The sequence below is a fragment of the Chrysochloris asiatica genome, unplaced genomic scaffold, assembly GCF_000296735.1.
Source record: "Chrysochloris asiatica unplaced genomic scaffold, ChrAsi1.0 scaffold00059, whole genome shotgun sequence".
Taxonomy (NCBI): domain Eukaryota; kingdom Metazoa; phylum Chordata; class Mammalia; order Afrosoricida; family Chrysochloridae; genus Chrysochloris; species Chrysochloris asiatica.
Genome location: NW_006408577.1, coordinates 16,246,055 through 16,269,900, shown reverse-complemented (window position 1 = coordinate 16,269,900; position 23,846 = coordinate 16,246,055). Strand labels below are relative to the sequence as shown.

Below are 23,846 nucleotides of genomic sequence, written 5' to 3'. Positions count from 1 at the left end.
TGTTGTGCATAAGGTTGCTATGAGTTGGTACTGACTGGATGACACCTAACAAGTACAACAAGGATCAAAGACAATGGAGAGTCCCTGGTGGTACAGACAGTTACAACCTTCTGCTACTAAAGGGCAGATGAGCCCACACAGAGGAACTTTAGAAGAAAAACTTGCAAATCTACTCTGAAACAGCAGCCATTGAAAGCATCTATGGAGCACAGTTCTATTCTGACACACAGGGGTCACCATGAGTCAGAACTGACTCAGAGGTACCTGATTAATCCAAGAACAATGGGACAGAATTCCATCTGGCCATGGTGGAGTGTGCGATAGTTGAGATATGCTAGAATCTGTGTTAAATATTAACCTTCCATGATTTTGAACAATGCCCAGGGTTGTTCTAAAGTACTCTTCTAGCCCAATAATTCTCAACCAGGGGTGATTTTACCTTGCCAGAGGGCATTTGACAATGCTTAAAGAAATTTTTGTCACAACTGAGGAGGAAAAATTCTAATGGCACCTAAAGGATAGAGTTAGAATGTTGCTAAACTTCCTTCAAAACCCACAACAAGTAATTATCTAGTCCAAATGTCAATAGTGCTGAGGTTGAAAGCCCCTCCTCTACCCCAGCAACTGTGCTAATGGACAATATAGATAGGTTTGGCTCACTATCAGTAGGAATGAACTTGATTTACTGTTTGCAGTGGAAAGATGGGTTATACTGATGGTTTCTGCCATTCTCCATGCATTAAGGGAGCTATCTCTAGTTGTGTTTTGGGATGACCAACCACAGAATCTGTGAGCTCTATAGTCAAGTATGGAGTCTTGGTGTGGCACTGTAGGATAAGCACTAGACTGCTAACTTCAAACCCACCAGCCACTCCTCAGAAACTCTACAGAAGGTTGCCAGGAGTCGGAACTGACTCAATGGTACTTAACAACAACAAGTAGTCAAGTAAAAGCTGTTTGTCTGTGGCCCTGCGAAAAAACGAATCTAGGTTTCCCTGACAACAGAGACAAACAGCGGCAGGTTTCATCTCAGTGATAACACAGTACTCCACTCCCATTGCTTTCTTTCACCAAGTTCTTCCCAGTCATCAAATCAAACACAAATATCAGCTTTCTAAATAAATAATTAAATACAAATTCAAAGGGAAAATTTATAGTAAGTGGGAAAGCTCCTTTCATGTGAGCTAACTGTTCCCTCCTTAGGATGCAGCTCATTTGCTCTGCAGAACTTGGCCCCAACTCTCTTCCTTCCTCTTTCCTCCCAGCATCCCCCTGAACACAGGAATCTGAAGCACACAGAGAATCCTACCTTCCAGGACTGGGTTGGATTGTAGAAGCTGCTCTTTGACTTGATTAACTTCTGCTCCTTTTCCACAAACAGCTGCTACATAGGACATGACAAGCTTGCTGGCCTCTGTGGACAAAGTAAGCTGCATTAATAAAAATCAGACACTTACAAATGTTGAAGGAGTTATGAAGGGGAGGAGAAGCAGACCCACTAATATTGCTTTCTGAAGTAAATAATGTTTCAGAAACCTTTCAAATATTTTTATTCCTGTAAGTCAATAATGTTTCAGAAATCTTTTCAACAATGATGTCTCCTTTCAATAAAACCTCATTCTTCTGATCATAATAACAACTATGCTTAAAAGTGATCACTGGGCTGTTAAAAAAAAAAAATGCTGGGCAACATACCCAACAAAATCTCCGGAGGAATATCTTCATAAAGCAATTACTGATTAGGTTAAAAAGTATTGCTACGAAAATCACTGTTGTTGTTAAGTGCCGATGAGTCGGTTCCAACTCATAGTGACCCTGTATAGGTTTCCAAGGAGCAGCTGGTGAATTTAAACTACTGACCTTGTGGTGCAAACTGACCTTGCAGCCCAGTGTTTAGTCTACGGCACCACACCAGGACTCCACAAAAATCATAGAAACCCTTATTAAAATGAAATATCAAAAGGTAAAGATACTGTTTCTCAAAATATCCTACATCTAGGTCTATACACTTCCAAAACCATCTTTCCATTTCTCCTACCTATCCCTCAAAGAAAGGAGCTCTGGTAGCGTAGTGGTTACGAATCGGGCTGTGAACCTTAAGGTCAGCGGTTCGAAACTACCAGCCGCTCCGTGGGAGAAAGATAAGGCTTTCTACTCCCGTAAGGATTTACACCCTCAGAAACCCTGTATAGGGTCGCTATGGGTCGGAACCGACTCGACGGCACTTAACAACAACATCCCTCAAAGAATTCCACACTTGTCAAAACAGGGATTGAGGACTTCTAAATGTTCAAGTTTTAGGAACAAAAGCAAGTCTTAAGGGGCAAGATCAAGGCTGTAGGTAGAGTAAGGTCTCTCAATGAAATTCTCGTAAGACAGCCCTTGCTACTGTGAATGAGCAAGTGCATTTGTCATGATGGAAAAAATTTTCAGCTCAACTTTCTTGGCTTTTTTCTCAATAATGCAGTTTTCAATTTCTTAAAAACTTCTTCATAAAAAGTTCCAAAGATCATCCTGTGTTCTTTGAGAAAATCCATCAAGATTTTGGGAATCCAAAAAGCACAGTTACCATAAACTTCTGGGCTGACCTCTCTGCCTTGAATTCAACTGGCCCAACAGATTCCCTCTGGAGCCACTGTTTTGACTAGAACTTGGTCTCTGTATTTTACTGGCAGATCCAAGACGTTTATAATTCATTCCATAATATTATCTTCATTAGCTCTGCTCTTGATTAAAAGACTAATTTTAAGATCAGCTCTTTGAGCTAGCTGGTCTTCACACAACGCTTCTTTTTAGTATCTTTTTTTTAAAACCCACCGTAACAAGACTAAGACAAGGGTACTAGTAAGAAAACCTATCTACAGCCATCCACTGATTGCAGAGTCATGCTTAAATATATTTTATTTGGAATAAACCTGTGCATGTATGAGCTGAAACTGTAATAACAATACTTTATGACTTACACTCAGATACAACTGTTGTCTTAGTGTCTTAGAGTCACATAGTGACTCTGTATAGGGTTTCTGAAGAGCAGCTGGTGAGTTTGAAACTGCTGACCTTGCGGTTCAAACCAACTTTGCAGTCCAGCACATTAACCCACAGTCCCACACCAGGACTCCTAATAGATGATTCAAGTCCAAAGCAACTATGTAACCTGGTTATCTCTAATCAAAAGAATTTAAAGTTTTTTAAAAAAGAACCATTTTTCCTCAAAATTATTTTTTACAAGGTGAGTACTGGTATGGTGCTGTGGGTTAATGTGCTGGACTGTAAAGTTGGTTTGAACTGCAAGATAAGCAGATCAAGATCACAAGCTGCTCCTCGGAAACACTACACAGTGTCGCTATGGGTCAGAACTGGAGTCCTGGTGTGGCAATGTGGGTTATTTAATGCACCAGACTGCAAGCCATTTGAACTGCAAGGTTGGTGGTTCAAGCTCATCAGCTGCTCTCTGGAAACCCTATACAGGGTCCCTATGGGTCTGAATCGACTCGACAGCACTTAAGAACAATAGGTCAGAACTAACTCAATGGCTCTTAACAACAACATTTTCTACATGTAGACCAGACTCTTCAATTCAATTAAAAAACTAAACTAAATAAGGACTCAGTACCAAAACTACCAAACTTGAGGCAGAGTGATTTTTACAGGCTTCATGCTAACAACACTGTACAAGGTAAATTACTGAAAGCAGATGTCACAGATAAACAAATAATTCTTAACACAAACTGACATTGTCGACAAAATTTACCCTGCCCCTGTCTGTTCCAGGGTCCCATCCCCTCATCTTCAATCTCCTAGAACCTCACCCTTTAATACCGAGTTTCAAGGCAAACAGAAAAAATGGGGTCCGGGTCAAAGGAATTAAAGGTCACAATGAGTTAACAGGAGTGAAAGAAGACTTATCCCAGGACTTTTCAGAGTCTTTCATTGAGTGAGCGCATGATGGAAAGGGTCTAAAACGCTGCGTTTATTTGGTCATGGGATCTGGTTTTCATAGAGCGATTCCAGCTCTAATGCTCTATGATTGTTGTTGTTGTTAGTTGCCATTGAGTAGGTACCAACTCATACCAACCCTATGCACAACAGAACGAAACACTGTCCGGTCCTGGGACAACCTCACAATCATTGCCACATTTGAGTCCACTGATGCTGCCACTTAGCCAATCCACTTGCTTGGGATCTTCCTCTTTTTCTCTAACCCTCCACCTTGTTGTTAGTGCCGTCGAGTCAGTTCCTACCCATAGCGACCCTGAACAGGGTTTCCAAGGCTCTAAATCTTTACGGGAGCAGAAAGCCTCATCTTTCTCCCACGGAGCAGCTGGTAGTTTTGAACTGCTGATCTTGCGGTTCACAGCCTGATTTGTAACCACTATGCTACCAGAGCTCCTTGCCAAACATATCATTCTCCAGCAGCTGGTCCCTCCTGACAATATGTCCGAAGTATGAGAGTTTTGCACAAGACCTGTTTAAAGTATTGAAGAGCATTCATTGTGAACTCTGACAGCATATGCTGTTGCACGCATATGAGGTTATTGAAAATACCATGGCTTGGGTCAGGTGCACTTTAGTCCTCAAGATGACATCTTTGCTCTTCAACACTTTAAAAAGGTCTTGTGCCACAGATCTGCCTAATGCAATAAGTTGTTTGATTTCTTCACTGCTGCTTCCATGAGTGTTGCTAGTTGATCAAGGGCCTGGGTAAAGCTCAATTATTAAATGTATGAAGAGGAAAACATACTGACTTGCCTAGTCAGTCAAGATGAAGAAAGCAATTTCCTGTCTCAAATCTCAAGTCTGCTACTTATTGTCCCAGGGCATGGTAGCCGTCCCTAGGTGTGAGTGTTGACAACTCTGTGAATGGGTCCAACAGGCAATGTAAACATTGCTGTTTCTCATGGATGATCTTCCAGCTCCGCCTTCCACAGTGGAGAAAATAATAAGTGAATTGGACAGCTATTTTGGTCCTGTTATCCAATTATGATTGTTAAAGGGCCTTGAAAGCCTGGTGTGTCACTGTAGGATGAACACTAGACTGCTAAGGTCAGCGGTTTAAACTCACCACCGCTCACTGTAAACAATAAGGCTGCTATGAGTTGGACCCAACTCAATGGCATTGAACAATCACCACTACCAACAACTTTTTCAGTCTGAAATTGATCACACATGCAATCGAGATGCATTGATAATTAGAGGTGACTGGAATGTGAAAGTTAGAAAGGTTGCATTAGGCAATATGGTCTTGATGATAAAAACACCTTTATTTTGTAACTTTTCATTGTGAATTCAGTGAAGGTCTACAGACAAGATCATCACTTTTACATTAAACAAATCATACACTTTGTTTCATTTCAATGACCTCAATCCACTCCGTGCAACAAGTTAGCCCACTTCCTCCCTGTGGTTCCTAGTTCCATTCCATCCTCCTTCCCATCCCTTCTTAACTTTATATTTAGGTAAATGCTGCTCTTTTGATCTAAATGACTGCCCATTCCATGGTGAGCATGCATTACTAATGTTGTTGTTCCTCCTAATCTACTGCTTGGCTAAAAATTGGACTATGAGGGTGAGCTCCATTCCAGACCTGAAGGGTGGTCAAGGACCATAGTCTCTGGCTCCTCCAGTCTTTTTCTGAGCAGTAAGCCCAGTTTTTTGGTTTTGTTTTTGTAATTTTAACTTTTCTTCCACATTTTGTCCAACTCTGAGACGTTCTAATATGATCCCCTTCAGAGCAGTTGGTTGTAGTAGCTAGGCACCTTCTAGACAATACAAAAGCATTGACTAACAGAAGCCACTATGGTCACCTAAAGTTCCTAAGTGACTGATTTAAGAATTCTAACAAATGTGGCATGTTGCTGTTTTGTCATTGAGTCGAGTGGATTCAGATTCATAGAAACTGTATATGACAGAGTAGCTGCCCTATAGGGTTTCCTTGGCTGAAACCTTTATGGGAGCATATCACCACATCTTTTCTTACACAGTGCCGCTGGATAGGTTCAAACCATCAATTTTTGGTTAGCAACAAAGCACTTAACCAACGTGCCACCACAGCCGGTTCCTTAAGCAATGTTGCACTGGGGAAGTAAATGGTTTCATGGAGCCCGAAGAACTGTAGGTAGAGGTTGGGTACTTCTTTTAATACTTGACTGCTACGTTACCCTCCAATTTGCTTCCTATATGATGAAAATGGGGACAAGAGGTTCTCTCATGTCCTGCTGCAGTTGTTTCTGCTGTCTTTCTTAACGGCAGTAACTGAAAAACAGTCTTTTCATGTTTGCAAAACCCTTCCCTCACAGAGGGCTGTCCATGAAACACATTCTTTACTGCTTAAAATTCTGGGAGCATATTTTCCATTTTTCTCAGAGATAAACTATATGAAAGCTGGTAAATTATATAAACATAGTCTTAGTTTCTCAGTTTGGCCTGATGGAGCCTCGCTTACAGAGAAGGAATTTACAGGATACCACTTTGCATTTGGGGAGTCCTGGGTGGCACTGTGGGATAATGCACTGGACCGCAGGGTCGGTTTGGACTGTAAGGTCAGCAGTTCAAATGCATTAGCTGCTCCCCGTAAACCCTAAACAGTCGCTGTGAGTCAGAACTGACTCGAAGGCACTTAATAACAACACCGTTCATTTTATTCATTCCATCATGCTTAGAAAAGTGATGGCGGCAACAACACGTTCAAACACAGCAGCAACTGTGAGGACGGTGAAGAACCGCGCAGTGTGCACAGGGTCGCTGTATGTCGGAACCAACTGACAACACCTAACTAACACTTCCTTTGACTCCTTGGTGTCACATTTCCTTCTACCTGCTAGTCAACACTGGAACTCCTCTGGTTATTTCAGGATACTTTCTTTCTGGGTTCTCTGGGCTTTGAAGTTCAGATGAGGCTGCACTCCAGCAGTTTCCTGATTCCGGTGCTATTCTGGTCAACCATTCTGGGTCCGCTCTCCTGAATCACCCATGCATTCCAACTCTGCAGTCTGGCTGCTGACACAATTCACCTACAGGCTTGCTTTCTCATCCTTCTAGAAACATTCCTTGCTCAGCAGCATTCTTTGCCTGCATCCCCACCTACCCCACCCACTACTCCCATTGAGCAGGTTCCAACTCTAGCAACCTTATAGAACAGAGTAGAATTGTTCCTCAGGATTTTCAAGGCTTTAATCTTTACAGAGGCGTCCTAGTGTGGCGCTGTGGGATAAAGCGCTGGACGGCAAGGCTGGTTTGAACCACACAGTTGGTGGTTCAAACTCACTAACTGCTCCTTGAAAACTCTATACAAGGGTCATTGAGTTGGAACAGACTCAATGGCACTTAACAACAACAATCTTTACAGAAGCAGACTGACACATCTTTCTCCCATGGAGCAGCTGGTGGGTTTGAACTACTGACCTTTTGTCAGCAGCCAAGTGTGTGCGACTCTAGGGGAAGGTCCTTGTCTCTTCAGCTTCTGCTGGTTCCTTGGAAATCTCATGTTTTAAGGCATCTATCTTACTTCATCTCCTCTCTATTCACTTGCTTAATGTCTTTTATATCTCAAAGAAGATAGACACAATAGAATCTACACTATCCTGCCACATTAACATAACAGGTAACCTATCCCCAAAAAGGATTATAACCACAGGCATTGAGGCTAGGATTTACAACACGCATTACTGGAGGTAAAATTCACTTTATAATAAATCCTATGATTGCCTCTGGGCTTAGCTTGGCCTCTTCAGAGACCTTTTATGACAAAATGCGATCGGATCCTCCCCAAGTCAGATCTGTTCTTCAAAAATGACTCCAAAGAGAAAGGCTGTGTGCTGGCGGCAAAGAGGCAGGCTTGCAGAATGTGCCCTTTGGTTGTTTAAATGATTATATACGCCTCAGTGTTTTTGTGTACACCCCCCTCAAACAAAACAAAACAAGAAATAGAAGCAAATATCGTTGAATGATGATGCTTGGAACAGATTGTAATCATTGCAAGCGATGAGTGTAAAACTGATGTTCTCCCATGTAAGCTATTGTTCAGTTCACAATAAAAACTTTTTTAAAGAAGACTCCAAGTGAAGATGTCATGGGATTCAGTTAGGCTTAACACGACTGGGCTATTAAACTATGTAAGTCCACAATACCTACTGGAATATAAAGATGATTCAGTTGAAATTAAAATCAGGATCATTTTCTGTTTAACTTTAAAACCTATTTAAATATTCAAATACACTTGAAAAATATACTTCAAAGATATTTATTTTAAGGTGGTTTAAAAACAACAACCAAAACAAAAAATACTTCTATGTTCAGATTCAAAAGGATCTTTGGGAAGTCTGTTCCTGGGCTCATTTTAGTAATTCATTTTTGGAAGCTGAGATTAAGGGTGATTTTCTTCCTACAAAGTGTCACTGTCTAAAGGAGACAACTTCTTTCCTGACATAATGTAATGCCTGATATTTTGACTCAAGTAGTTCATAAGTAGTCACGACTGGAGAGGAATGAGTGGACCAGTAAGGATGTGTATTTAAGGTCCAACATAGTTTATGGAGTTTATGTTTCCATAATATTTGATCCTCCCAGAAACAGGAAGTAGTAGTAATCTCATGAGACCTTCTACTTCACTTCCTTTTGGCTTTATCTGTGCCAAAGTTCAGATAAATTTGGATCTGTATTCAAATATTTAGATATCTATTCAAATCAAATCACTATTAACAACCTCTATGAATAAAAAAATGGATATATTTTAAAACAAACAAGAATCTAATATCATCCACCACACATTGCAAAGTCTAGTTTTAAATTATGTTTACTCTATGTTTTGGAGTCCTGGTGTGGTACTGTATGATAAGCATGGGACTGCAAGGTTGACTGAATAGTAAATTGGCAGTGCAAACCCACCAGCAGTTCCTCAGAAACCCTACACAGGATTGCCATGAGTTGGAAACTGACTCAATGGCACTTAACAACAACTCTGTTATATGGATCTAGTAAATGTGACCTGGCAATCAAAATAAAAGTGCAATCATCTTCCAAAGCAATTCTTTTGAGTAAGACTATGAATAAATACATCAGTGTCCTAGTGTGACGCTATAAGATACACAAGGTTGGCAATTCAAACCCACAAGCAGCTCCTTGAAACCCCTATATAGGGTCTCTATGGATCAGAACTGACACGACAATACCTAACAACAACATGAATACATCAATCCAATAATCATGTTCTTTCGTGTATGCCGGAGAAAATGTACTAAAAATTCTGGGGGGGAAATTGCCATTTTTAGACATAAAGATAGTGGCATTTAAAATATGGAAACCATAACAATGTTGTATAGAATTAGTTCTCAGTTTCATTTCTTCTAACTTTACATATATAAATTTATGCACATATATGTGTCTGAATGTAACTTGAATCCTGATGTAGAAGGAGACAAGGACTTTCTCCTAGAGCCAACCAATATAGCCATCCCACAGCTGGTACCCTGATTCGGACTTCTAAGAAGCCTTAAAAGTCCACACTGGCTCAGCAGTCTGACAGAGTTAAAACACCCAGAGGAAACTGGGAGAGAATAAATTCCTATTTGTTAAAGCCATCCAATTATAGTATTTCTGTTACAGCAGCACTAGATAACTAAGACACTACAGAAATGCTGTTGATGTTGTTAAGTGCCATCAAGTTAGTTCCAACCCACAGTGACCCTGTATAGGGTTTCTGAGGAGCAGCTAGTGAGCTTGAACTGCCACACTATAGAAATAAGAGGATGGAAAACCTCCTGCTAAGATTTTAAAACCTTTGTGTATCCAGGGGGAAAAAAGGGAGAAAATGTTATTGTAAGCTGCCACTGCACTGGTCCCCAACTTATAGCGACCCTATACACAATGCAGGAGAGTCCTGGTGTGGCGCTGTGGGTTAATGCGCCAGACTGCAAAGCCGTTTGAACTGCAAGGTCGGCGGTTCAAGCTCACCAGTCGCTCCTCGGAAACCCTGTATAGGGTCTCTATGGATCGGATCCGACTCAGTGGCACTTAACAACAGACACAATGGAGCAAACTGCTGTTCAGCCCTGTACCCTCCCATGACCAGTTACCAGTCACTTTGTTGTAATCTATAGGGTTTGTTTTCTTTAGTAATTTTCAGATAGATCACCTTAGTCTGGAGGCTCCACTGGAACCTATTCAGCAAAACACAAACCTCCACTAACAAAAGGACGGTGGCTGTTCATGAAGTGCCCTGGCTGGGAATCGAACCTGGGTCTCCCACATGGAAGGTGAGAATTCTACCACTAAACCACCACTGCCCTTGGTGTGAACATAAACAACGCTTATTCTGAGTCTTCCTCACAGAGGTTCTAATACATGTATCCAAGAGTTAAGAGGTGTCTATGCATACTCACATACCATAGTTACATACCATATAACATGTTACATGTCATATATAGAACCACACATTTATACTCACATACTGATGTAGTGTACATATACTGTTTTCCTCTATTTCTCTCTGTCTCCTAGGTTCAGATACTCATGTATTTCTAGGAGCTGAGCTTAGACAGATCTGTGGCTCAGCAGTCTGAAAGAGTTAAAAAGCCTGGAGGCACGAGTCTGTTTGCAAGCAAGGAAACAAGCATGCTGGAACTTGGAGGAGCAGTCCTTTCAGCAGACCTGACCTGCAATGCTGCAAACTAATCCAGCTGTAGTCCACACACACAAACCTGACGAAACCAAAAAGCAGCAGGGGCCGTTTAAGGGGAGGCACAGCTTTCAGCTGGCAACATTTTTAGTGAAACAAAACTGTGCATAACCTGCTTCTGAAATCAGCTACACAATCTCTAATAATTCATCTGGGAACAAGAGGATCCAGAGGGCCCTTCCTCACAACGGGGGCAGAAATAAAACAAAAGCTCACTACATTCTGGCTTGGACTTTGCTTTGCTCTGCTGCTTCAATGTGAGTATTTTCAGTGTTGTGAAACACTCATCAATGTTTAGGCTACAGTAAGTGAGTGGCATCTCTGTCACTGATGGAGTCCTCGGAGAACTATCGCAGATGCAAAGTAGTACAAGGTCATTTGAGGTTCAGAACCCAAGGTCTTACTGAGCAAGGCAGGCTTCATGACTCTAGCAGACAGCTAAAGAGGTCCTAGAAACTGATGTAACTGCACAATTAGAAACCAAATAATTTATAATGTTTTCTTATGTCAAGACCATCTTCTCAGGTTCATAGATTTATTCTGAGGTCCTTGGAAAAATGTAGTTATGATGGGTCCCTCATGTTCTGCCTCCCTGCCCCCTATCACTGCTTGAACGTTTCTCCATAAACTATCTGTGTTCGCTCACGGTAGTAAATGCTTCACTGCTTAGAAACACGAAGACACTTTTATGAGGTATGATGAATGTTTCACTTAGCATAGCAGTAATGAATTAAATAGGACCCCAGTGGACTCAGAGAGTTCACGCCTCTCCCTAAGTGATCTATAATATGCGTAAGAGCCTCATCTTCTGCCAACAGGAGTTTATGACCTAGTTAAATTAGATGTTGTTGTTGTTGTTGTTGTTAGGTGCCATCCAGCTGGTTCTGACTCATAGCAACACTGCATAGGGTTTCCAAGGAGCAGTTGGTGGGTTTAACTGCTAACCTTGTAGTTAGCAGTCAAGTACTTATTCTACAATGCCACACCAAGACTCAAGTTACATTAGTTATTCCTTATAAAATAAGCTTTCTGATACAACACGGGGGCAGGGGGGGTGTTTCTTTTATATATGCTACTAAGTAAAATTTCTGAAAAGAAATATCAGGAGCTTCTGGGAAGATGGCAGACTAGGAAGATGCACTACACCAATCCTATAAAACAAAGATATGAGAACCAAAATAAAGTAGGCACCATGAACTTCAGAAGAAAGGTTAGAGAGGTGGATGAAGTTCTTGTTGAGATGAGAGGCCGAGCAGGAATGGTGAGAGAGGGGGACTGATAGCCATAGTCTACGACTTAGGAAGTCCAGTAGCCAAAGTAAGGCAGTACTGCTCCAGTGAAGTCTGAGACGCAGTACCAGACCATGGACTCTTGCATGTAAGCTTTTAGACATTTTCATAGCAGTCTGATAGACTATTTTGTATGCTGAAACTAACATTTAAAAACCAGGGTCTGAATTGTCTGACTTCTTTTATTTTGTTTTTGTGGTAATTCATCTTTTATTATATCAGTCAGCAACAGAGTGGAGGAGGAGGAAGGCCAGTGCTTACCAAGGAAGGATTAAGATGCCTCACTATAGGAAGTCTATAGTAACTTCCCCCAGTTTCAGCTTCTGTCTGAAACAGCAACTCATGAATGTGCTGTACCTTGAGTCATCCTGCTAGAGGAAAGGCAAAAAGGCCAAGAATCAGCTCTCCATTCTCCAGCTTATGACAAAGGCAAATAACTTCAGGAAAGATGACAGGAAGAAGAGGTTTTATATAGTGAATGGGGCATTCAAACCAATAGGACCAGTTATTGAGAAGAAGAGGAAACTAAAGCAAAGAAGAATGATCTTTGTGCTACTAACTTTCTACCAAAGGAACGCTGTGTTTTTGTTGTTGTTGTTCCCAGAAAAGAGTAAATCCCCACCCTCCTGGTGTGGTACTATGGGCCAGTGCATTGGATTACAAGGTCGGTTTGACCCACAGTGTTGGTGATTCAAGCTCACCAGCTGCTCCTTCAGAAACCCTACGCAGGGTTGCTATGGGTTGGAACCGACTTGACGGCACTAAGCAACAAGAAGTTAGTAGCTGTGCTGTTTCTTACTATGTTCCAAACGAGATGAAGAATTGGCCCCAACCAATCAAATCAGTGACCACAACCCCCATCTGCTGACTCACTTTGGAACAAAGTGATACAATCGAAATGCCTTAAAAAACGCACCTTTAGTCATGATGAAGGGGAGTAAAACACTAAAGAAGACTGAAAGATTCAACAAGTAGTTTTAAAACTATACTAGATTGAGGAGATCACACATAGAAGTTCATGTGCAAAACACTGACAATATCTTGCTTGATGATGAGAAAAACACTAGTTACTACACGTACATTAAAAGGTGTACGGTGGTGGTGGTGGTGATGTGCCTTGGAGTCGGTTCCAACTCACAGAAACCCTGAACAGGGTTTCTGAGGCTGTAAATCTTTAAGGGAGCAGAAAGCCTCATCTTTCTCCCACGGAACAGCTGGTAGTTTCCAACTGCTGACTTTGCGGTTCGCAGCCCAATCCATAACCACTATGCAACAAGAAAAGAACCACATACCTGTTTAGTTTTTGGCATGTGGGTTTATAAAGTATATTGACAAATTAGCATTTCACTAGCATTGGATCATATCATACGACCACGATAGTGAAAGATTTTGGAACGAGATCCGAGCCTCCACGCTCCTCATATATGCTCTTGTAAAGCAAGCACCCTGTACTACATTTCATATTTTGCATATAACTTGTATGTATATATGCATACGTATGTATGTATATTTACACATATCCTTAAGAGCCCCTGTTATCTCCTCTACTACACTATAAGGGCAGAGGTGGCATCGGGCTCACCATTGTATCACTAGTACCTAATACAGTACTTTTCACCTACTGGGCAACTCAGGAATTATTTCCTGAAGAATGACTAAATAGGTGTCTCTGTTGTTGTTGTTAAGTGCCGTCAAGTCGACTCTGACCCATGGCGACCCTGTACAGGGTTTCCAAGGAGCAGCTGGTGAGCTTGAACCACCGACCTTACAGTTCAAATGGCTTTGCAGTCTGGCGCATTAGCACACAGCACACGTAATTGTTGGAAGAAAAGGGAATTTTAGCCCTTAGAAGATGGGATAATTGCTATGTGCCATTAAGTTGGTGCTGACTGGTAATGACCCTGTATAGGGTTTCTCAGAGTGGCTGGTGGGTTTTAGCTGCTGACTTTAGAGTTAGCATTCCAATGTGGACCCTACAGAGCCACACCAGATGTAATGGTGATCTTCAAATAACTGAGTTGTTGTCTTGTAGAAGACAAAGCAGACCAGCTTGGTAGGGTTCCAGGTGGCAGAGTTAGAACCCCAGGGTGAAAGCCGAACTCAATTCTAGGTAAGGCAGAACTTTTGTTAGCTGAATCTGTATGATAATTCAGCTGACAGTATTCAGAGTGATGAGCCTTCCATTACTACCAAAAAAATGGAGAGAGTTTGAAAAGCAGGGACTCCCGGCTGTCCTGTGGAGATTCTCTAGATTGTCTCTAACTAAAATTCCTTCCAAAACACGAGTCTATGGTATCTGTTCCCTCTGATTCCTTCATGCCAGTCCTTTTCCTTCCCTTCCCATCCACCCAGAAACTAGAACCTACCTACCCAACTCTGTGAAGAAATGGCACACTGTGTTTCCAAGGAGTGGAACACAGCGGTCCAGCCACTCTTTCTTAAGCTTCATTAGACAGACAAGAGGACAAACGGCCTAAAACTAAGTGGAAGAAGGAATAAGTGCAGAAAGAAAAACCATTTTAAAGCAGATGTGTAAAACAAAACCACCTTACATATAAAAACACCATCTCTTCCTTCTCATCCTCTTTCATCTCTGCATAAGCCCCATCAAGAAAACTCAATGGCAGTAGTGGCTGTCACCTCTCTAAGTGAACTTGGAGAAGGAAGCTATTTTGAGTCTTTTCTAGGTAGCTGGGTGCCTACCTTCTCACTAAGGACCATCAGTCATACAAACTGCTATTGAAAACACAAGTCAAAAGTGTAGCCTCTCCTCTCACCAACTGAGGTTTGATGAGAAGAGTGCTCCTCCTTGTTTAAAATACACAAAAATCTCAACTCTTTAGGCTTCAGAAGGTGTCTCTAGAATGATGTTCAGCATTTTCATGGTGCTTTCCCTACTTTTTAACAGAAATAAAATACGGTTGTGCCCTCACAACTCTTGAGTGATTTGGCATTTCTAACCGAAAAAAAAAAAAAAAGAGAGAAAGAGAAACAAGGGAAGTGGCTTAACTCTGTAGGTGCACAAAGGCCTTGGGGTCTTGAAGAAATGGAAGAATAGGAAGTACCCAGGTACTGCACAAGAAAGGCCTGGAATACAGGTTGGAGCCCTTTGACAGACATCTTAAATGCTTCATGTGAGAGATGGAACACTCTCTAGGCAGCCAACACTCCAAATCACAGAAGTAGCTCTCCCAGGGGCACCACCCTGTGGCCCTGAGGCATTCCATGCTAATGAGGGCCCCCTGCCCTCTTTCCTGTGGTCATCCAGTGCATCAATTATATTCTTCACAGGGGAAAGCAAGGATGCCAAACGTGGCCTTACCTGTTTTTCCTGCTCCACTTTCCCCAGTAATGAGAATACACTGGTCTTTATCTTGATCTCTTAGGGATCGGTATGCTTCATCTGACAGAGCAAAGCTGCAAGGGATAAAGGGGGAAAGTCCTTAGAATTCAGATTATGATTACATAGTTATCAGATGTAAAGACCTTGTGGTTCTTTAAAGGCCAACTCTGATATGCTTTAGATACCAAGCTGAGAAACACAGTTTAGTTTCTTCAAATTTTAAAAAATCAGTCAATCCACCCTTATGCTACTTTCCCCCCATACAGTCTCTAGTAAGCAAAATGACAATGATTTATGTTGATCTTACTGAATACACATGCTATGCTTATGACTCATTTGATTAAAGTCCAGGTAATTCAGAGAACAAAGGAGAAAATATGACATCACAAGTCAACATATGGATAATACTGAGACTATTAGGAGAGTACCTATCAATACACCAAAGTAAAATTTCAAAACAAAGAGGAAACCAATCTTTTCAAACTTTGGGGAAAATATAGTATGAAATATCAAACAGTTGGTATGATTTTAACAAAGCTAACATACAACAACTGTCTTTACAAGCCAATGATCGATACCACAAGGTCCCCAGAAGAAGAAGAAGAATGGTAATGCAGTGGTTATAGTTCTAGTCCAGCTCCAGGCTGCCAAATTCCCGCCACCCCTCCCCCACAGGGCTCTACAGGGACAAAGGAAAGATAGGCCAGTCTTCATGTTGACCTTTACCTCCTCAGAATTTCTTAGGAATAAATTCTGTCCCCTCTATGTGGTTTGATGGAGGAGTCCTGGTGTGGCGCTGTGGGTTAATGCACCAGACTGCAAAGCCATTTCAACTGCAAGGGCAGCGGTTCAAGCTCACCAGCTGCTCCTTGGAAACCCTACACAGGATCGCTATGGGTCAGAATTGACTCGAGGACACTTGACAACAACAACCATCTGGTTTGACGCTATAAGATGAACACTGAACTGCTGACCACAAGGTTGGTGGTTAAAACCCACAACAGCTTTTTGGAAGCTCAATAAAGGGTCACAATGAGTCAGAACTGACTTACTGGCACTTCGCAACATCAACATCTAATGAAAGGAGTCCTGGTGTGGCCTATAGGATAAAACACGGACTGCTAACCTCAAGACTTGTAGTTCAAACACACCGGCCACTCCTTGGAAACCCTATATGGGGTCGTTATGCGTGGGAACTGTCCCAGTGACACTTAACAACAACAGCATCATCTAACTAAATAGGTAATTTTGATAATGTGTTTAAAATAGGTAGAGTTCCTCTTTTAATTCATTAGAATCAAGGACTTATTATTGAGAGTTGACTAGTGGTCTAGTGGATTGTGCATTGGTCAGCAATTCAAATTCGCCATCGGATCCAAGGAAGAAAGGCTGTCTTTCTTTTATAACCTCAGAAATCTTAGGGAGCAGTTCTATCCTGCCTTGTAGAGTTCCTGTGAGTCAGAATTGTTAAGATGTCAGTAGGTTACCCAGGGTCAAGAACTGTGGTTAGTGCTGAGAATGCAGAGTAAGACTTAGGCCCGAGAGCTCAGTCAAAAGGAGGGGAGAGCGAAACAGAAATGGAAACCTAACATGCAAAATGAAATGATTTTAAAACAAAAAAACAGTTGGAAGACATTGCAGAACAAGAAAGGGAGCTCAAGGTGGTAATGACTGTAACTAAGAGGATCTTAGTTTAGAAAGAGAATCCAAAGGTCATTTAAGGCAGAGGCCAGACACTATAGAACAGTCCCATACTGCTGGAAGGCAATGCATAAGGTAGGGAGGAATGAGCAAGGAGAAGAAAACGGCTACACACTGAAGGTCTGTAATGAGAGTGGCAGGGTCAGATAGTAACCAAAGCTGATCACAGCAACATTTACTACATACCACCACGTCCCCAAGCCCTTTATACGTAAGCATTAAAATCTCACAGCAAAATTACAAAGAGGAAACTGCTGTTAATCCCACTTTTTGTTAAGTGTTGTGGAGTTGGTTCCAACTCATAGCCAACCATAGAGTTTCTGAAGCTATAAATCTCTGCAGGAGCAAGAAGCATCATCTTTCAGCTAGGGTGCTCAAACCATTGACCTTGTGGTTCACAGTCCAGTGCTTATCCCACAGAGCCACAATGATCCCATCCCCACTTAGAGATGTGAAATTGCGGCACAAAGTGGGCACACAGCCATGTGAAACGGTGGAGCCAGAACTGACAGTGCCCTTGCTTACCTCTGTATGTTGGATATAGCTCATGGGCAGCCAGGGGTATAATGAGAGAACAGTTAGGGTTACCTTACTGAGAGGGGCTGGGGCACAGGAAGTGTTTCGATTTGTCTGAAGAGACCATAGAGAGTCTGTTCAGTGAATCAAAGACTTTGGCTTTTCTTCAGAGGTATGTGGAGACATTAAACATTCAGTTTACTGAGTACCTCAATGTGCCAGAAGCTGAGTGATCTGTTCTCAAATTTATAATCACATTTAATCCTCAAAGCAGCTGTGCGAAGTAAAAGTTGGCCTCCTTGTGAAGAGGCAGCATGCGCGGCCCACAATCCCAAAAATGTAGTATATGTACAGTGTTCTTCCCCCTCTCATCACGTTCTCTTACAATTATTTGCGAACCCATCTTCTATTCTACTTAGACAACTGTGAGATCCTCAACCAGACCACCCTACAGTAGACTGCCTTAAGCCTCACATCAATGAATCCAATGCCTTACATGTAGCACCAAAACACAAGAACTAGTGCAACTCACGGCAACCCCATGTGTTTCAGAATAAAAGCGCACACCATAGGGTTCACAGAAGTAGACTGCCAGGGCTTTCTTCTGAGGTGGCTCTGGGTGAATTCAATCTGCCAGCCTTTCAGTGAGGAGTCCGGCACTTAAAAGTCTGTGCCACCCAGGGACTCTTTCTAAAGTTTCAGATTAGAATTAGAGGGTTTTCAATGGCTATGATCTTAACACTTAGTTCTCAACGCATTTGTTGAAGGAATGTATGGATAAAATGCAATGAAAGAGAAAAAAGAGAAACAAAAATCCAGCACTGTATTCTTTCCTGACTCTCTGGAGTGTTGCTATGAACAGTGTGGATGTCCTTCTGTCTGGTATGTCTTCTTGTTCACTCATTCTCTCCACCACAGCCCTGCTTACCCTCCAAGGCAGCTCAGTGGTCTCATGTTCTCTGATCCCCTAGGTGGAGGCAAGCTTCCCCTCTGCATAAAGGGATTAGTGGAAAGATCTGCCTGTACCCCAGATACACAACCCACCACGATATGGCCTTAAGCAAGTCATTTACTTTGGCTAAACTTGGGTTTCTTCATCTATAAATTGGGGACTGTAGCTACATGCCTACCTTGACGAATTAAATTTTTAAGCTTATAAGTTTTTTGAAAATTTAAAAGCCCTATGTAACTATCAGAAATATTTTCTATTTCATTATAATTCGTTATGCACGCATTTTCATAATCTCTACGTAAGCTCCTCCAGAGCAAACTCTTTCTGTGGAATTAATCTTTGTGCTATCCACAGGGCTCTAAACAGAGGCAATCAGTAGCAAATTATGAATAAATGAATGAACGAGTGTTTTGCCCGCAAGTATTGACAAAGTCATTATATGAGTGAGCTCCATGAAACATGGAAGACATTAGGAAATTCCTTTCTTCTGTAGCCTTCATGTAGCAAAGAGTGTACTGCTGCTTAGATTTCTTAATAGATTTCCTCCCCTTCTACTCCTCCCATCTTCAGATAATAGTTCAGAGATGCTACTACCATTATCATCATTGGCAAGGAACCCAGGAAGTGCATATGCCAAATACAGATGAACTTTTCCAACCATACACATACACTGAACTGTTTGTGGGTTGTCCAACACAAGTCTGTTTCCCATGCCCCCAGGACTGCAACTGAGCTTGATATTGGTATTATTACTCAACCCAAAACGATTCGAAATTATTTCTAACATGCAGAATCATCTATGACAATTACATACACATGTGTGCACTGGCACACACAAAAGACTTTAGAAGATGACCAAATGACCTTGATGTTTAATTCAAGTCAAAACATCTAAGTTGATACTTCTTTTTTCTAGTCTATCTAAATAGAAGTAGTTGTAGTCACCAGTGACTGGACTTCATTCATTAAATGGAGGGCATAATCTTAATATAAAAGAGAGACTTAAAGGAACATTCTTTCAAGACTCTGGAGAGTACTTAAGCACTGGAGAAATTGGCCTGGTACTACTGGCAAACTCATCTCAAGTACGGTATGAATTTCATCATACTTATATCAAACACAGATCTGGATTCCACTTGTTAAAAAAAGGGACAATAAGGAAGGACCCTAAAGAACACAAGCCATCCTCTCCTCGTCTCCTTCCTCTTTCTCTCTGGCAATACTAGCATGTACCCATCGCCAAGGCCAACATTTGTAACTATAAACTGAAACCACATGCCAGTCTTCTGAACCACCCTATAATTAAAGAACCTAAATAAATCTTTAGAGAAGTTTTAGTTAAAAACAGTTGTGAGCCATATGCTCTGCATTATTTTGTGAGCGTGTCAGCATTGTTATTTGCCACATGCAAGAATGAACAGTTTATTGTACTATAATGACAATAACGTAAGGGGTAAGCATGGTTTTGTTTCACCACATCAAGAGCATGCTTTCATCCAACTTCTTCTGTCCTGTAGTTGAGCTCTAAGAATAGGAACTGACTGACATTTAAATGTAGTGTCCCCTCCATTTCTAGATCAGCTAAACACGGCTGTTCACTTACAGCCTAACTCTCTCTACTACCAAGTATGTTCACTGAACGTTTCCAAACAGCTGTATCTATATCGCTTTTAGGTTTTAGGAGTTTGGATGGAGGCTCATCTGTTATTTTCCGTCAGGGTGGAATGCTGGGTTGCATGTTCAAAATTGTCTAGCTGGTATTTATGTTCTCCTTCCATTTTATTTCTGTCCAGAATGTTAATCTCCACAGTGGTTGGCCTTTCTGATCACCAGGACATGGGCAGAGAGCTGCTTTTCCCAAAACTCTATGCTCTCCACCCTATCATTTTCTTTCTAAGTTTGCTTCACCTAAAGTACAAAGCAGAACAGATGCTTGTAACGCCCAAGTAAATACACCACCACCTAAAACTTTGTTCTTTTCTTTCTCCCTGACTCTTCCCTAATAAACTACCTGAGAAACCACTTGCTAAAAGCACTGAGGATTTTAACTTGCCATTTCAGTATCTAAAGCATCGAACACAACAAACTTCACCCTCTGGAGTCTTCCTCAAACTTAGATAACTTAGGAGACAAGTTGCTGTTGAGTAGACTCTGACTCAGAACGACCACACTGTGTGTCAGAGCAGCTCCACAAGAGGATATTTTCGGAAACAGACCCTCAGGAGTCTATGGAGTGGGCTCAAACCTCCTTTCAGTTAATCAGTGAAGTGTGTTTGCATCACCCAGGCACTTCAGCTAGCTGTTATTACCTCCCTGTTACATGTCTTCTTCTTCAAAAGCTCTCAAAATGGCATTCTCTTTCATCCAATCCTGGATATTTTCAAATCGTACTGGGAAATTCCCTTTCTATATCCTACATTGTGTTGGCCTTCTATGTAAAAAAGACAGTATCTTTTCATCTTCAACTGTTTCATGTTCTTAATACAAAAAAGATCTGTTCACTTGAAATATATCACCTTGCTAAAGTAATATTATCTGCCAGCTGCTATGTGGGAAAAAGATGAGGCTTTCTGCTCCTACGAAGATTTTAAAAGCCTCAGAAACCCTATGAGAGTCACTATGACTCAGAACTGATTTGAAGGCACCAACCGATTTGAAGGCACATAACAACAGCAAGAATCTCATCTTAAAGAAAAACTTACATGAGAATGAAACTTTGCAGTTATCCTCATACCTTATAACCTATGATAGCACAAGCATGATAAATTAACATATTTACACAATACAGTTTATCCCCTCACAGCCACAACCTTCCTCAAACATTCCTAACAATCTAAGCCTCAAAGCAAGAGAAGATACGAGAAAAAAAGCAGGCCACTCTTCAAAATCAATCACAATGACCAAAATGAACTCTGGGAAGAAAGAGGGTACAATGTATAAACAAACATTAAGGATAGGTTTTGGGAGAATGGATGGCAGGAGTGGCCCTAATTGGGTGCAAGGTTGCAAAACTGTACATTTCAAAGTGGTACAAAATGCATTGTTGGACTATGAAAAGTTAAGAGTCTACATAATGTCTAGAGCAACTGCTAAAACAATAAGACAAAGATGTAGAACTAAAGAACAACAACAACAACAAAACAAACACACAAGAAAAATAACTGAAAAACTAAAATGGAATACATAGTTTAAAAAAAAAACAAAACTGAAATAATCCAAAAGATTGCAGAAAAAGAACAAAAGCAGAAGGAACAAATAAATGGTTGGCCTACATTCAAACAATTCGTTAACTGATAAGAACTTTTTTATTTCCTTTCTTTTTTATTTTATAATATTTTATTGTGAATTATGTGATGGTTTACATGGAAGAACATTAGCTTTACATTCACCCTACCATATATCACTTCATTGCCATGGTTACAATCCCCTCCATGCATCATCAACCAATCAAAGGGTATATCCTGTAAGCCTGCCCCTCAGTCATCAGCACACAGCCCCTCTCCCTCTCTGGGTCTAAAGTCCCCAGCTGCTCCATCTCTTCACGTCATCATCTCTGCCACTATCTCTGGCATCACTGTTTCTCTAGGTAGGGTCTCACGCTCTGCTCTTCCCCTTTGATGGTCCCAGGGACCTCCGCTCCTAGACTGCAAAGTTAATCACTCCCCTCCTTTTGCTACAAAACATCCACGTTTACATGTCCAACCTTCACAGTCATTCCTAATAACATTTATTCACCATTGTATCACAAGAGACCCATAGGCATCTCCCTTCATCAGCCCCACCCAGACAGAATGGATACCACTCAGTGGAGATTCTACCTTCGTCCATCTACGCCCTCTGTATTTAGGCTCCCTCTTGAAAGCTGTAAGTCAGTCACTTCTTGCCCATTTTGGGAAGCCAATGTCCAAGTTGCCCATCCCTGCCTACTCTGTGTATGGAGGGGTGGGAATGATCCTCACTGTAAAGATTTGTTCCCTCTTTTGAGCTACTGTATCCATAGGTGAAGGTCAAGTTCATCAACTTGTATCAGATTACTCTTTTTCCTCTTCTTTCTTCTTCTAGTTGAGCTCTGATCATCCGGTCATTGAAGCCAGGTCAAGTGGGTATTATCTGTAAGTGTGGGTGTTCTTATGTATATGCCCTCTCTTCTTATCAGCTGGATGCTTCTCTCTCCACTCTAGACTCTGGGCCTAAGAGTCCCCAGGTCTTGCCACACTGCTGGCCAACCAGGTCTCCACCAAGGTTTTCATGAGTCTATTGAATGTTGTAGGGCTTAGCTCCCAGCTTCATTTGCTGTTTTTCCCTCACTTTCCCCTTATCGCTGACAAACGTGGTCAGAGCGCATGTCTGCTCCTATATTCCCATTGAGCCTTAGTCTTAGAAAGGGGTTTGCACTGAGGGAACCCGACCACTTGCCTTGATGTCTCCTGGGAGAGCAACTTACTTGTTCTTGTAGTAATCACTCAAACTGTCTTTATTGTTTTGTATTTTTCCAGTTGGTCTTTCTTTCAAGAAGTATCTTCTATTCTTCTAGCCACTCCAGGCTGGTCTGCTTGTCCTTTCAAGTGGAAATTTCCCACCTCAGAAGATTCTGGTTGCTGTTCAGGATTCCACCTATAGTCTTATGCAATGCAAAGGCTCCACAGAGAGGGGCTCTTTTACTGGGCAACTTCTAGCCACCTTTTAGGTATTCCAATCAGTTATAGGCAGAAGACAGACTTACCAGCTTTCTATTCTGATATTTCTGGCTCTTCCTTTCTCTCCCCGTCAAGTGTCTATTTTATAATAGTATGCCAGGGAAATCAAGATTCAAAAGACAGTCAAGCATCTTAACATTATTTCCCCCATTTTGCCCATTTCAACCATGTCTCAATCCCTGTATACCAGAGCCCTGTTGTTCCAAGGTTGTGCATACATCATTATTTACCTCTGTCCCAATTAGCCCATGCAAACCTGCCTAATTGTTCTCCCATCTGCTTTGTTCTTCCATTCTCCTCCCCTTCTTGTGTATTGCTCCCCTCCCTAGCACCCAAACTATCCTGTGTCTATTCCCTACCCTGTGGCTCCACCTTCCCCTCTCTCCCCTCAACCCACCCCTCACATCCCAGTAACCAACAAAGAACCTACACCCCTTTAGTATGGGTTCTTTTTCTTAGTCTTTTATAGTAGCGGACCTATGCAGTTTTTCTCCATTTGTGACTGACTTAATTTCACTCAACATAATGTCCTCAAAGTTCATCCATGCTATGCAGTGGCTTGCAGCTTCCTTGTTATTCTTCAAGGTAGCATAATATTCCATTGTGTGTATGTACCACAGTTTGTTTATGCATTCTTCAGTTGATGGGCACTTTGGCTGGCTCCATCTTTTTGCTA

At 41.6% G+C, this 23,846-nt stretch overlaps 1 protein-coding gene across 1 annotated transcript in view; it reads right to left on the bottom strand.

Moving 5' to 3' along the window:
* MYO1B (myosin IB) overlaps positions 1–23,846 on the bottom strand; it is a 215,487-nt gene that overhangs the window by 92,623 nt on the left and 99,018 nt on the right. Inside the window, exons 4-5 of the mRNA XM_006864054.1 lie at positions 15,284–15,378; positions 1,310–1,414 (exon numbers count right to left, since the gene is read on the bottom strand). Coding sequence (XP_006864116.1) covers positions 1,310–1,414; positions 15,284–15,378 — 200 coding nt within the window. The remainder of the gene's footprint in view (positions 1–1,309; positions 1,415–15,283; positions 15,379–23,846) is intronic.